Source organism: Corvus cornix, chromosome 26 (genome assembly GCF_000738735.6).
Source record: "Corvus cornix cornix isolate S_Up_H32 chromosome 26, ASM73873v5, whole genome shotgun sequence".
Taxonomy (NCBI): Eukaryota; Metazoa; Chordata; class Aves; order Passeriformes; family Corvidae; genus Corvus; species Corvus cornix.
In genome coordinates this window covers 6,110,753-6,126,188 of record NC_046354.1, presented here as the reverse complement: position 1 = coordinate 6,126,188, position 15,436 = coordinate 6,110,753, and the positions used below count along the sequence as shown (strand labels likewise).

The 15,436-nt window shown below is 51.6% G+C and overlaps 1 protein-coding gene across 3 annotated transcripts in view; it reads left to right on the top strand.

Annotated features, from left to right (window-relative positions):
- Positions 1 to 15,436, top strand: part of IGFN1 (immunoglobulin like and fibronectin type III domain containing 1) — a 40,743-nt gene that overhangs the window by 16,837 nt on the left and 8,470 nt on the right. For all 3 annotated transcript variants that reach the window (XR_005603663.1, XM_039565427.1, XM_039565426.1), the window contains exons 10-18: positions 267 to 380; positions 1,568 to 1,739; positions 2,345 to 2,617; positions 4,332 to 10,775; positions 12,001 to 12,125; positions 12,573 to 12,714; positions 13,166 to 13,462; positions 14,083 to 14,382; positions 15,258 to 15,431. Coding sequence is in view for 2 of the 3 variants with exons in the window: in XM_039565427.1 (XP_039421361.1) it covers positions 267 to 380; positions 1,568 to 1,739; positions 2,345 to 2,617; positions 4,332 to 10,775; positions 12,001 to 12,125; positions 12,573 to 12,714; positions 13,166 to 13,462; positions 14,083 to 14,382; positions 15,258 to 15,431 (8,041 nt within the window). In the remaining variant the exon portion in view is untranslated. The remainder of the gene's footprint in view (positions 1 to 266; positions 381 to 1,567; positions 1,740 to 2,344; positions 2,618 to 4,331; positions 10,776 to 12,000; positions 12,126 to 12,572; positions 12,715 to 13,165; positions 13,463 to 14,082; positions 14,383 to 15,257; positions 15,432 to 15,436) is intronic.

Sequence of the window (15,436 nt, the reverse complement as noted above, 5' to 3'; positions counted from 1 at the left end):
TCACATAGAGGGGCACGTAGAGACCTGGATGGGCAGTGTGGGAGTGACCAGGAGGTAACACATAAAAAGTAATTTATATACAGGAGGAAACCATGGCAACTTACAGATACTGCAGCTTACTGCACCAGAACTGTGACTTACAGATACTTCTCCTACATAACGTTAGAGGTAGCTCTTTAAAGTAGATTTCACATTAATTCAACAGCTTAAGAACTTCTGTCATGGCAGCTTTATCATTTACTAGGTTCTTCAATATTTCTTTGCAGTTCATTCACAGTCTCAGAAACTTTGAACACATCAAAGTCAACAAGGAGGGAAATGCTACGTTCAGCCTGGAGATGGAGCTGAAAAGCAGAAACAGCAAGGTTTACCTGCTCAAGGTGAGAGGGATGTGTTGGGCAGCAGCAGCTCAGAGCACCCCTCAAGTGTTCTACAGAAAAGGCTTCATCTGCTAGGCAGTGGCTGAGAGCAAATAAATGCCTTAAAGTTGTCTGTCCTTTGCAGATCCCTGCTTGGTTAGGGAGCAGTGTGGGGTGATCCTTGGTGGTGAATATCCCTGGGGATTTATAGATCCAAGTACAGGGGATGCAGTCAGTTACTGATATCCTTGTGACTTCAGGAAATTCATAGAACAGTTTGAGTTGGAAGGGACCTTTTAAAGGTCAAGGGACCTTAAAACTCATCCTCTTCCACCCCCTGCCATGGGCAAGGACACCTTCCACTATTCCAGGCTGTTCCAAGCCCCATCCAGCCTGACCTTGGACACTTCCAGGGATCCAGGGGCAGCCACAGCTTCTCTGGGCACCTTGTGCCAGGGCCTCCCCACCCTCATGGGAAAAAGCTACTTTCTTATATCTAACCTGACCCTTCTTCAGTTTAAGACCATCATCCCAACAGTGTCTTTCAGGCTGCAGAAATCCTGCAGTTTCATAGAAATTTTATTCACTTTCTCAAGTGTGTTATTGGCCTATAACTCCCTCTATGAAAGAAGATCTCAGAGATGTAAAACATCCCCTCTAGATGGGATCTGCAAGTGCTCAGCGCTGAGCATGTTTTTCTGAAAGACACTTTTTAGTCAAATTGTGGTTAGAGGCTTCAACGCAGGGGAAATCAGAATTCCTTGAAGGGAAGGACAGACTAACTATGAATCTTCTGGATCAAATGTAGGACATGAATTCTATGAACCACAATTTGGAGAACGTAACCCAAGTGTGCTACAGAAAGTGGTGAAGTCTCCTGCTCATCCAGCTAGGAGGATGCTGAACTCTAAGCCAAGAAAGTTCTTTGTTTTTGTAGCTGCAATAACTGTGTATTAGCTAAGATTCAGACCCTTATGTGGGTAGCCAAGGGCTGCTGTTTTGCTGAGTTTCAGAGCCTGGTACCCTGCTCTGTGCAGGATTCACTGCCCAGACAGTGCCTGTGTGCTGCAAAGAGCCCTGGGCACTGTGAGGTTACTCATTTATATCAACAAGGGGATTGTAGCACCAACCTGTCCTGATTTGTTCAAAATGCCTGGCACTGGCTGAGCCTTTGTGAGGACACTCCTCCCCTCCCCTCCCCTCCCCAGGACGGCGAGCGGCTCCGGTACGGGACAGGGGACGAGTACAGGAAGCACTGCCTGAGGAGAGTTGGGAGAAGGTACCGCTTCACTATCAATGATGTGCAGCCAGAGGATGCAGGGGTGTACCAGGTCAGGGTGGAGGACATCCCCATCTTCTCAACTGAACTGGATGCTCAAGGTAAGGAGTTCAGTTTGAGGGATGTGATGTGCAACTGTGACAAAATTTTGTCTAGGAAAATTGTGTCTAGGAGCAAGTGTGAAGCTCAGTTACTCCTGACCACCACAGAGGACTGGTTTTGTGTTGCCCAGTAAGGGTTCCTTGTCTGGCACAGGTGAAAAGGAGCAGGAGGGTGATTTTGTGCTTTAGGTGCTGCATTTGCAGTCCAGGGGAACAGGCCTGGGCTTGAGAACGGGTCTGGCTGTGGGTGACAGTGAGCACACTCCTTAACCTACCCCATATTACAGTTTGCTTCTGTAAGCTCAGAATAATAACAACAAACTCAATCCAAGTATCATGCTGCAGGAACACATCAATGACTAAAAACTGCCAGCACCTCAGTGCTATGGGGTACAATGTCTCAGAAGATAATAAAGACAAAAATCTACTTTTCTGCTTTTCTGCAGAATTTGGCACAGAACCACATCTCAGTTTTTCCTTTTTCTCATTAACCCAATGCTCAGAGGCACCACAACTTCCTGTTCTTTCCTCCCTCAGCTGTAACAGTTTTACTTGGAGCCCAGAACCAGCCGTTTCCTTCCCACAGCTCTTGGTTTCCCCTGCAGCCATCCCGGTGCGGTTCCGGCAGCCGCTCTCCGACGTGCGCTGTGCCGAGGCTGGGGACGCTGAGTTCCAGTGTGTGCTGTGCACGCCCTGCCACGAGCCCCTGTGGCTGCACAAAAGCCACCTCCTCCAGGCCAGTGACAAGCACCAGATCTCTGTGACACCTGATGGCCTGACCCACAAGCTGATTGTCAGGAATGCGGTGCCCTCGGACAGTGGCCTGTACACGCTCGACGCGGGACAGGGCTCCTCCAGTGCCTGGCTCCTCGTGGAGTGTGAGTGGTTGGCAGCGGGTTGTTCCCATGGTGTGTTGGCACAAAACATTCCTCTCACTGCCTGATGGTTCAGGGAGATGTTGCTCTGCCGGGAAATGAATTGCTGAGCCTCTAATTCCTAAATTATGGCTGAGAGAACTGGGGGTGTTTAGCGTGGATAAGATGAGACTACAGGGAGACCTTGGAGACCTTTTCAATGCCTAAAGGGGCTCCAGGAGAGCTGGAGAGGGACTTTGGACAAGGGCCTGGAGGGACAGGACCACTCCCAAGGGGTAATGGCTTTCCACTGCCAGAGGGGCAGGGTTAGATGGGATTTTGGGAAGAAATCCTTCCCTGTGAAGGTGCTGAGGCCCTGGCACAGGTTGCCCAGAGAAGCTGTGGCTGCCCCTGGATCCCTGGCAGTGTCCAAGGCCAGGCTGGACAGAGCTTGAAGCAACCTGGGATAGTGAAAGGTGTCTCTGGCCATGGCAGGGGGTTGGAACTGGATGAGCTTTGAGGTCCCTTCCAATCCAAACCATTTTGTGATTCCATGATTCTAAATTCTCTTTGGGAAAATGAATGTCTGGTTAGACCCTCTTTCCTCTTCAAATGAGACCAACTTTACCCCTTTTAATTAGTCCTGACAAATCCTATTGGCTTGATTGCTCTACAGCTATAATGAAGTAGCACATTCTCCACCAGTTATCTCTCCTTATCTCCCCACATGTTTTTGAGGAAGCTGTTCCAGTGATCACAGTGCAGCAGGAAGGGGCTCAGGGAGCTTTTGATACTCTCAGTTTTACACTATCAATGCCATTCTTCTTGCTAGATAATATTTTTCATTCCCAATTAGAGGTTAAACATGCTGGAAGGAGCTCAGAGGAAGCTGGGAAGGTGGGAACACCCAGTGCAGGCACATTGACAGTCACCTGGCTCATATTTGTTTGCTTCTGAGAGGTGGTTCCTTTGGTTCCCAATGCCTTTGGTTTCTTTTGGGATCCTCACACAGCAGCAGGATGGGTGTCTCACAAAGGCTTCTCCAAACCAACGTAGGTTTCTGAAAAAAGAAACTGCCCGTGGATTTCAGTGAGCTGTGAGCTCTGATAAATTATATCCAACCTGGAAACCAAAGCAGTGAGTGACCTGCTCTCAGAACAGCCTGAATTGTGGATTAATCCAAAGCTATTCACAGATCTGGAAGCTTTAGTCCTCAGGTTGGCCATCCCTAAACCAGCCATTATCCAGATGTGCAAGCTGCCTCCAGAGCAGCAAAATCCCAGTTCCAGGGTGGGAACTGATGGCTCCTCTGGGCATGGAATATTCTGCTCCTTCTCCATAGCTGGAGGGAGTAGGCAGATGGAATTAATGAATCCCAGATACAATCTAAGCCCCTCTAAATCAGACCTATCATGCTGGAAGTGTCTTTTTCTGTTATTTTTGGTTGGTTTGTTTGTTATAATGAGCATGTTTCCACTAAAAACCAATGCATTTTAACTAAAAATAATTGTCTTTAGTTAATTTTGTTGTCTGAATGTGGCATTGAAAAATTCAGGATTTGAAATTATTTTAAATTTATTTAAATATATTGTGTGTGTCCTAAAATGAAATTCAAAAAGTGCTAACACATTTTGTTTGGTTGTTGATGCAGTGCAGTGACCTACTGATTTTCTGTTATTTTGTTCCCCTCTTTTTCTGTAAATTGTACATCTGCTCCCATCAAACAATGCAACTTCAGATGCCAAAGGAAAGAGGAGACAGGATGAAGGAGAACAGATTGAAAGGGAGACATCTGAGTGGCTGAAAGAAACAATGGCAGACAATGAAAGGGCAAGGAAGCTTCGGCGCCAAGAACAAGCTGGTGATGAAGATCATCCTTCCTTTTCTACATCCCCTGGTGTGGAGAAAACTGGCTGGTACAGAACTGGCCAAGGCAGCAGCCAAGGCAGGGGCCAAGGACACTCCATTGATCCTGATGATGGAAGCCAAAGATTTTTGGGAAAAGAGGGGCTACGCAAAACCCACATAAATGGAGAGATGGGGTCTGGGCAGTTTTCTGGAGCAGGTCTAGATGGAGACTCAGGGGCCAATGATGGCAGCACCTTTGGACTAAAAGGCTTAGGAGGCAGAAGTGGGTTAAGGGCTGTCCATGGTATGGACGCTGTCTCAGGCAGAGCAGGTCCTGGTGGTGCAGTAGGAGGGGCAGGCGAATGGAATTCTGTGGATGGCAGAGGTGAGGGTGTGCTGGGTGCTGTTAACATTGACATGGATGATGGAGAAGGTTTGGGCTCTCAGCATGACAAGGATGGGAATTTAGGTGATGCCAGTTACAGAGCTGGTTTTGGGGGTGCTGGGAGGTTGGGTGGTGGAAGTTCTGTGCCAGATGGGCTTGATCCTGATTCAACTGGAGTGGCAGCCAGTGTGGGTGATCTGTTCAGCAGGACTCGTCCAGGAACTGGAGCTGGGGGAGATGCTGCAGGTGCTGGAATGGCAGGAAGAATGAGGTCCCACCATGGCAAGGATGGGCATCCCACTGTGGGTGATAAGAACGGAGCAGGTATAAACAGAGAGGGACAAACAGGGACTCCCTATGGCAAGGATGGCCTGACACCTCATGCCAGTGGTCAGTTAGGGCAGGCAGAAAGGTCTGGCTCTCTGTATGTGCCAGGAGGCCTTCCAGGTGGAGATAGGGCTATTGCTGGTGCAGGTGGAAATTTCACAGGAGAAATGGAGGCTTTATATGGTCCAGATGGTCAGGCACTGGGAGCAGGTGCTGGTGGTGCTGGTGGGGCTGGTGTAGGGGGATTTGGAGCTCCATATGGAAAGGATGGTCTCCCAGCTGGGGCTGGTGGTACTGGAGCACGGGGACTTGGATCTCCATATGGAAAGGATGGTCTCCCAGCTGGAGAAGGCATTGGTGGGGCTGGTGGTGCAGGGGGACTTGGAGCTCCCTATGGAAAGGATGGTCTCCCAGTTGGAGAAGGCACTGGTGCAGCTGGTGGTGCAGGGGGACTTGGAGCTCCCTATGGAAAGGATGGTCTCCCAGTTGGAGCAGGCACTGGTGGGGCTGGTGGTGCAGGAGGACTTGGAGCTCCCTATGGAAAGGATGGTCTCCCAGCTGGAGAAGGCATTGGTGGGGCTGGTGGTGCAGGGGGACTTGGAGCTCCCTATGGAAAGGATGGTCTCCCAGTTGGAGAAGGCACTGGTGCAGCTGGTGGTGCAGGGGGACTTGGAGCTCCCTATGGAAAGGATGGTCTCCCAGTTGGAGTAGGCACTGGTGGGGCTGGTGGTGCAGGAGGACTTGGAGCTCCCTATGGAAAGGATGGTCTCCCAGTTGGAGTAGGCACTGGTGGGGCTGGTGGTGCAGGAGGACTTGGATCTCCATATGGAAAGGATGGCCTCCCAGCTGGAGCAGGCACTGGTGGGGCTGGTACAGGTGGATTTGGAGCTCCCTATGGAAAGGATGGTCTCCCAGCTGGAGCAGGTGCTGGTGGTGCAGGGGGATTTGGGGAGGCTTTGTATGGTCCAGATGGTCGGCCACTTGGAGCAGGTGTTGGTGGTACTGCTGGTGCTGGTGCAGGGGGACTTGGAGCTCCCTATGGAAAGGATGGTCTCCCAGTTGGAGCAGGCACTGGTGCAGCTGGTGGTGCAGGGGGTCTTGGAGCTCCCTATGGAAAGGATGGTCTCCCAGTTGGAGTAGGCACTGGTGGTGCAGGGGGATTTGGGGAGGCTTTGTATGGTCCAGATGGTCGGCCACTTGGAGCAGGTGTTGGTGGTACTGCTGGTGCTGGTGCAGGGGGACTTGGATCTCCCTATGGAAAGGATGGCCTCCCAGTTGGAGCAGGCACTGGTGGGGCTGGTGGTGCAGGGGTATTTGGAGCTCCCTATGGAAAGGATGGCCTCCCAGTTGGAGCAGGTGCTGGTAGGGCTGGTGGTGCAGGGGTATTTGGAGCTCCCTATGGAAAGGATGGCCTCCCAGTTGGAACAGGCATTGATGGGGCTGGTGGTGCAGGGGGACTTGGAGCTCCCTATGGAAAGGATGGTCTCCCAGTTGGAGCAGGCATTGGTGGGGCTGGTGGTGCAGGAGGACTTGGATCTCCCTATGGAAAGGATGGTCTCCCAGTTGGAGTAGGCACTGGTGGGGCTGGTGGTGCGGGAGGACTTGGAGCTCCCTATGGAAAGGATGGCCTCCCAGTTGGAGCAGGTGCTGGTGGGGCTGGTGGTGCAGGAGGACTTGGAGCTCCCTATGGAAAGGATGGTCTCCCAGTTGGAACAGGGGCTGGTGGGGCTGGTGGTGCAGGGGTATTTGGATCTCCCTATGGAAAGGATGGTCTCCCAGTTGGAGCAGGCATTGGTGGGGCTGGTGCTGGGGCAGGGGGACTTGGAGCTCCCTATGGAAAGGATGGTCTCCCAGTTGGAGCAGGCACTGGTGGGGCTGGTGGTGCAGGGGGACTTGGATCTCCCTATGGAAAGGATGGCCTCCCAGTTGGAGCAGGCATTGGTGGGGCTGGTGGTGCAGGGGGACTTGGATCTCCCTATGGAAAGGATGGCCTCCCAGTTGGAGCAGGCACTGGTGGGGCTGGTGATGCAAGGGGACTTGGAGCTCCCTATGGAAAGGATGGTCTCCAGTTTGGGGCTGGTGGGGCTGGTGAAGGGGGATTTGGAGAGCCTTTGTATGGTCCAGATGGTAAGCAGCTTGGAGCAGGTGTTGGTGCAGCTGGTGCTGCGAGTGCAAGGGGACTTGGAACTCCCTATGGAAAGGATGGTCTCCCAGTTGGAGGAGGTGCTGGTGGGGCTGGTGGTGCAGGAGGACTTGGAGCTCCATATGGAAAGGATGGTCTCCCCACTGGGCCTGTTGTTGGTGGGGCTACTACAGGAGCACTTGGGTATCCACGTGGAAAAGATGGTCTCGCTGCTGGATTAGGAGTTGGCGGAGCTGCAGGTGCTGGTTTTGGAGGGGCTGCATCTCCTTATGGAATGGATGGTTTCCCAGCTGGAGGGGCGGTTGCAGGGGGACTTGGAGCTCCCTATGGAAAGGATGGCCTCCCAGTTGCAGCAGGTGCTGGTGGGGCTGGTGGTGCAGGGGGACCTGGAGCTCCATATGGAAAGGATGGTCTCCCAGTTGGAGCAGGCATTGGTGGTGCAGGGGCATTTGGGGAGGCTTTGTATGGTCCAGATGGTCGGCCACTTGGAGCAGGTGTTGGTGGTACTGCTGGTGCTGGTGCAGGGGGACTTGGAGCTCCCTATGGAAAGGATGGCCTCCCAGTCGGAGCAGGCACTGGTGGGGCTGGTGGTGCAGGAGGACATGGAGCTCCCTATGGAAAGGATGGTCTCCCAGTTGGAGCAGGTGCTGGTGGGGCTGGTGGTGCAGGGGGACTTGGAGCTCCCTATGGAAAGGATGGTCTCCCAGCTGGAGCAGGCACTGGTGGGGCTGGTACAGGTGGATTTGGATCTCCATATGGAAAGGATGGTCTCCCAGCTGGAGCAGGCACTGGTGGGGCTGGTACAGGTGGATTTGGATCTCCCTATGGAAAGGATGGTCTCCCAGCTGGAGCAGGTGCTGGTGGGGCTGGTAGAGGCGGATTTGGAGCTCCCTATGGAAAGGATGGTCTCCCAGTTGGAGCAGGTGCTGGTGGGGCTGGTGCAGGAGGACTTGGAGCTCCCTATGGAAAGGATGGTCTCCCAGCTGGAGCAGGTGCTGGTGGTGCAGGGGGATTTGGGGAGGCTTTGTATGGTCCAGATGGTCGGCCACTTGGAGCAGGTGTTGGTGGTACTGCTGGTGCAGGGGTATTTGGATCTCCCTATGGAAAGGATGGTCTCCCAGTTGGAGCAGGCACTGGTGCAGCTGGTGGTGCAGGGGGACTTGGAGCTCCCTATGGAAAGGATGGTCTCCCAGTTGGAGTAGGCACTGGTGCAGCTGGTGGTGCAGGGGGTCTTGGAGCTCCCTATGGAAAGGATGGTCTCCCAGCTGGAACAGGGGCTGGTGGGGCTGGTGGTGCAGGGGGACTTGGATCTCCCTATGGAAAGGATGGTCTCCCAGTTGGAGTAGGCACTGGTGGGGCTGGTGGTGTAGGGGGACTTGGAGCTCCCTATGGAAAGGATGGCCTCCCAGTTGGAGCAGGCACTGGTGGGGCTGGTGCTGGGGCAGGGGGACTTGGAGCTCCCTATGGAAAGGATGGTCTCCCAGTTGGAGCAGGTGCTGGTGGGGCTGGTGCAGGAGGACTTGGAGCTCCCTATGGAAAGGATGGTCTCCCAGCTGGAGCAGGTGCTGGTGGTGCAGGTGGATTTGGGGAGGCTTTGTATGGTCCAGATGGTCGGCCACTTGGAGCAGGTGTTGGTGGTACTGCTGGTGCTGGTGCAGGGGGACTTGGATCTCCCTATGGAAAGGATGGCCTCCCAGTTGGAGCAGGCACTGGTGGGGCTGGTGGTGCAGGGGGACTTGGAGCTCCCTATGGAAAGGATGGTCTCCCAGTTGGAGCAGGTGCTGGTGGGGCTGGTGGTGCAGGGGGTCTTGGATCTCCCTATGGAAAGGATGGTCTCCCAGTTGGAGCAGGCACTGGTGGGGCTGGTGGTGCAGGAGGACTTGGAGCTCCCTATGGAAAGGATGGTCTCCCAGTTGGAGCAGGCACTGGTGCAGCTGGTGGTGCAGGAGGACTTGGAGCTCCCTATGGAAAGGATGGTCTCCCAGTTGGAGCAGGCACTGGTGCAGCTGGTGGTGCAGGAGGACTTGGAGCTCCCTATGGAAAGGATGGTCTCCCAGTTGGAGCAGGCACTGGTGCAGCTGGTGGTGCAGGAGGACTTGGAGCTCCCTATGGAAAGGATGGTCTCCCAGTTGGAGCAGGCACTGGTGCAGCTGGTGGTGCAGGAGGACTTGGAGCTCCCTATGGAAAGGATGGTCTCCCAGTTGGGGCTGGTGGGGCTGGTGGTGTAGGGGGACTTGGAGCTCCCTATGGAAAGGATGGTCTCCCAGTTGGAGCAGGGGCTGGTGGGGCTGGTGGTGCAGGAGGACTTGGAGCTCCCTATGGAAAGGATGGTCTCCCAGTTGGAGCAGGCACTGGTGCAGCTGGTGGTGCAGGGGGACTTGGAGCTCCCTATGGAAAGGATGGTCTCCCAGTTGGAGCTGGCACTGGTGGGGCTGGTGGTGCGGGAGGACTTGGAGCTCCATATGGAAAGGATGGTCTCCCAGCTGGAACAGGCATTGGTGGGGCTGGTGGTGCAGGAGGACTTGGAGCTCCATATGGAAAGGATGGTCTCCCAGTTGGGGCTGGTGGTGCTGGTGGTGCAGGAGGATTTGGAGAGCCTTTGTATGGTCCAGATGGTCGGCCATCTGGAGCAGGTGTTGGTGGGGCTGGTGCAGCTGCTGTAGGGGGACTTGGATCTCCCTATGGAAAGGATGGTCTCCCAGCTGGGGCTGGTGGTGGTGGTGCGGGGGGAGCTGGAGTTCTCTATGGAAAAGATGGTTTCTCAGCTGGGGCTGTGGCAGGAGCTGCTCATTTTCCTCCTGGAGGTGAGGAAGCGATGGGATCTGGCCGTGGCAGGGATGCCATGCTGAGCAGAGCTCTGGGATATGCAGGTGGAGGAGGAGGAGAGGGCTTTTCTGGGGAAGGCTCAGCACTGTGGGGTGCAGGGTCTCTCTATGGCAAGGACAGAGGGTCAGCTGTAGCCAGGGCCGGTGCAAGTGGCATTGGGAGGTTGGGAGGGGATGAACAGGATTCAGTCCGTGGTAAAGGAGGTGTGGGAGGTGCTGGTGGACCAGATGGTGGGTATGGGCTGGATTCACATCTTGGCAGATCTTTGGGAGGTGAAACTGGAAAGGGCACCGCCAGTGATGTCAGAGGGCCAGGGAACAAAGGTTCAGCTGATGACAGAGGGTCCCTGTCAGGTCCAGGAGGAGCCAGGGGAGAGGGCAGAGATTTTGGACAGTTGGGCTCCCTTGATGGCACAAATTCTGCCTTTGGAGGGGCAGGGAGTAAATCCCATGACAGATCTGTTGATGGGAGTAGTTCAGGTGGGTTTGGTCAAGGTCCACTGAGTTATGGCCAGATGTCAGGTCCTTTTGGTGGACCTCCTTCAGCAAACCAGAGAAAGCAGGAACCTGACCTGGATCTTAAAGCAAATGATTCCCTGAACAACACAGAAAGCACAGGCCAAAGGAAACGGAGTGCCCTGGATGATCTCAAAGGTACGTGGTTAACTGGTGACTCCCGGTATTTACATTTTGATACTCACATTCCTAATCCTGCAAAGAAATGGGATGTTATGGTTTAGATGAACACAGCTCTACGTAGAAACTTGGTTGTCCCATGATCTGTTCCTAATTCTCCCACTGATTGGCTGTTCAATCTTACACAGTTTGCTCTGATCAAACTGCCTTAAAGGTCTAAATTATTTTCTTTGTCTAAATGATCTAAACCAGGTCTCATCTGTTCATTTGTGTTTCACATCTCGTGGAATAGACCAGTTCACAAATGTAGTTTCAAGGAATAACATGTTTCTTTGATATTGTTCCAATTCAAAACTGAAGTTTCACTTTATTTTTCAAACACCTACTGCAAATAACTGTCCAAGTTCTGGAACAATTCTGTGCCTGCTTATATGGGCTTATATAATGTAAAGAGCTCTTTTCTCTTGTAACATCAGGAATAATAAGGTGTTGCATAGAGTAAGAGGGGAGTAATGTGTTTGCAGCCATTTGAGTAAGACCTGTGGCTCCACCAGCAAGATGATGATGATGATGATGTGTAAATTGTAGGAATGAGAAATTTCAGGTGTATAATCAGAGAGGAATATTCACTTAATGGGATTGCTCACAAGTTAGGAATTATCATTTCTAACCCATAAATACAAATAAGGAAGTAAACCCATCGAAATTGGGGCTCGAGGGGAAGGAGTGGGGTATTTATTAGAGAGGAGATGAGGATGTTAATGGAGAAGAACTGGGGAAGGGAAAGAGGAATACAGGGGTGGAGAACAGTGTGCCTGGGGCTGTTTAGGGGGATGTGTTGGGCAGCCCCGTGTGTGGTCAGTGCACAGGAAGAGGAGGATGAAGCAGTGGATCCACACCCTGGAGCAACCTGGTTTTTCCCACTGGCTGTAGAGGGAGCCAAGACAATTAGCATAGACATAAACCAGCAAATCTGCAGCTGGATAATGTGCTTTGTGATGAATCCACTGCCCATGAAGTGGATGTTGGGATGTAATTGATGGTGGGATGGCTGCACGTCCCTCACGGGTACCCTGTGGGCACTGAGTGTACCCAGCTGGCCCACAGTGAGGTGGCACAAAAGCCTCTCCTGGCCACAGGACGTGTTTTTTAAAAGCTCTTTTCCCCACATGTGCATTTTCAGCTCTGGATGTCTCTCTGTAACACAGACTTAGCTTCTTTCCCTTCCTTTGTGCCTGTTCAGTGCCACGCTGTTACCTCAACAAGCAGCTGGCAACCATGCGAGTGCTGAAGGGGGACCCAGCTGAGCTGTCCTGCACTGTCAGCAGGGACAATGTGACAGGAACCTGGTTTAAGGATGGCCTAAAGGTGGGTTCCTTGAGCTTGCTGTTGGCTTTGAGTAGCAATGCTCTGCTCTCTGGCTCTACTTCCTAAGGGTGGGGTCAAGGTGTCCTTCCCCTGACAGTCACCTGCAGCCGAGTGGGGCCCGGGAAGGGTTCAGAGAATCCCAGAATTCCAGAGTGTTTTGGGTTGGAAGGGACCTTAAAGACCATCCAGTCCCACCCCCTGCCCTGGGACAACTTCCACTGGACCCAAGCCCCATCCAACCTGACCCCATCCAACCCGGCCTTGGACACTTCCAGGGATGGGGCAGCCACAGCTTCTCTGGACAACAGAATACCAGAATATTGTCATTAAACATGCAGATGTTCATAAGTATTTTCAACTGCATTTCAAATTGTAATCTGTCCAGTTTCAGTTTAGATTGCATTTTATCCCTTTTGAAAGGATGTGTCTCTGTCCTTTACTTTGTAGTTAACAAGCATGGATGGAGTCATCTTTGAAAAGAAAGGTCTTGTCCACAAACTAATCATTAACAAAGCTGAAGATATTCATGCTGGGAAATACAGGTTTGAAGGTGGAGATGTAAAAACTGAAGCTTCAATTTTTGTTGAAGGTGAGTTTACTCAAACCACCAACGCTACATGAGATGGGCTTTAAAAGTAATATATTTACTCAGAGACGTGTCATTGGCTATTGAGATAACTTTATTATAAAGAATTACAAGATAAATGGGAAATGTTTTTTGTACAGGTTGGTTCATTTTGCATTTGCAAGTTTAACTAGAGAGCCTTCTGTTAGCAACTCAAAGATTTCTGGGTGCACAAAACACTTTATCAGAGCAGATTCTTCATTCTTGTGTTTAGTGTGTTGCCTAGGAGAAATTTTCTCTAGTGAAAGGACAGTGTGATACTACAAAACCTTGTGAGAATTATCCTGTAGCAAAGTACAACTAAAGGTGAAGGTCCGAGTGTTGTGAGTTCTGAGCATTGCTGGCAGTATCCCTCCAGGATGAGCCTTATCCTCCTTGAATTGTGGTTTTTAATGACCTTGTATCACCTGCTTAGATCCTCCCCAGGTGGACAAAGTCCTCCTCAAGAACTTGACCAGTGTCCCCATGGTGGCCAAGGCCGGGGAGGGGCTGAAGCTGCGGATCCCATTTGAGGGCCGGGGGCCCATCAGGGCCACATGGCTGAAGGACAGGATGGAGCTGGGGGATGACACCAGGATCCGTGTGGACAAGACAGACACCTGCACCACACTGTCCATCTCCAGCTGTGACAGGAGGGACTGTGGGGATTACAAAGTCAGGCTCAAGAACGACAGTGGCGTCCTGGAGATCAACCTAAAGCTCGTGGTGATAGGTAAGATCCTGTAACATCCACTGTGGCTTTCACTGTAAAGCTTAGGCAGGGAATCCATTGACATTAGTGAGAACCTTATTTGGAGTGACTGGATATTCCGAGAGGAACAAGACTCTGTATATTGCCCCAAAATCAGGGAACAAGGGAAGATTGCTGAACATGCTTCTTGCCCTTTAGTACAAGGGAACACAAACCTAATTTGGTTTTTCATGGCCTCAGCAGCTGAGTTTTGAATCAGACACTGTAGGAGATGTGACTGTACACAACATGCAAATCTGAAATAGGATATCAAGGTCCAATTCAGCCATCCCATAAATGCCTGGGCTCCTTTGAGAGACCAGAAATGATGTTCTGCCTGTATTAGTAAGCTGAACTGGTGCAGTGCTTATGAGAACAGTTGACCCAGGGAGAGCAAGGGCCTGGCTTTCCATCTTCCCCATCAAAAGTTAGAAGAGTGCAAGTTTGGAAGAGGCAATTCATGTGCCCAGCCCTCATCCTACAACTGTCCCTGCATTTCATCAGGAACAGTCTCCCAGTTGGTGAGCAAGGGACAGTGTCTGCTCCAAACCCAGGAGCAGGTCTGGGTCTGGAGCCAGCTGTGTCTCTGTTCATCTTCTCAGACAAGCCACAGCCCCCAGCAGGACCCATCAAAATTGTAGAAAGCTCCGCCAGCAACATCACAATCCAGTGGAAGCCCCCAAAGGACGATGGGGGCAAACCAGTGCAAAGGTACCTCGTGGAGAGGCAGCAGATGGGCAGGAACAACTGGGAGACTTTGGGAGAAACCCCCAGGAGCTGCACCAGCTTCACCACAAGCAAAGTGGAGGAAGAGATGAGCTACTACTTCAGGGTGAGGGCCATGAATGCCGAGGGAGTGAGCGACGCACTGGAGTCGGGGGAAGTGAAGGCTGCTGGTAAAGGTGAGGAGAACTTCTCATAATTCATAATTCAAATTGGGAAATTCATTATCAAAGCTGACAGCAAAGGAAACTCACTGCATTGTGGATGTTGCTACAGATCTCAACTTCAGTCTTCACACAAAGCTGTGGAGGTTGCCCAGCAAGAGCAGCAGTTTGCTGTAGGCTCTGGCTACTGAGTGAGATTTAATTATTCCTTCCTTCATTCTGAATTGGAAAGGAAGTTTCATGGGGGAAATGCAAAATGCATCAAGATCAAAGGAAATTTTTCCCACTGTGGCTGCAAAGGGAACATGTGAGGCCTTTTCTTAACTCCACAGGCAAAGGAGTGTCTCTGTATGTGCAGCAGTTCTCAGCATGACCACTCCATTCCCCTGATCTCCAGACAACTGAATATTGTCTTTGTCCTTCAAGGAGTTTAAATACTCGATCAGGTTTGCCATGAGCACAAATGCAGTACTAAAGAGACCAATGTTCAGTTCTAATTCTCTTCTTTCTCCATTTTCATTCCCATGATTCTGTATCTTGAACACTTTAGCAGAGGGCAAAGAAAATCCATTTTGTTACCAGTTCCTGTTGCTGAAAGCAAGAATGATGCTGACTGTTCATATCATGTAGGAATGACACACCCCACTGACAGAGGAATTGTCAGTCCTGATGACAGCAGGTCTTTTGTGAAATCCAGACTCAGGAACAGAGTCCATGCTGGATCCAGTTCTTGTGGAGAACAGGATCCACAGCTTCAGGTCTCAGCCAGGTTTTCAAAGCACATCCATAGGAATACCTTGGGGAATCTGGAAGATGAAATTACACACACCACCATTTTATCTTGCAATAAAAACATACCTGCTAATAATGAAGACCTCATCTCTTTGTAGCTTCTCCTGGTGCCCCAGATCCCCCCAAGATCATCAGTGCCAGCAGAGACACCATCACCATATCCTGGAAAGCTCCTCGCAAAACTGGCACTTCCCAAATTATGGGATACATTGTTCAGAAACGCAAGAAGGGCACTGTGACCTGGCTGCCAGTTACCAGCGTGCCTGTCAAAGGTGGG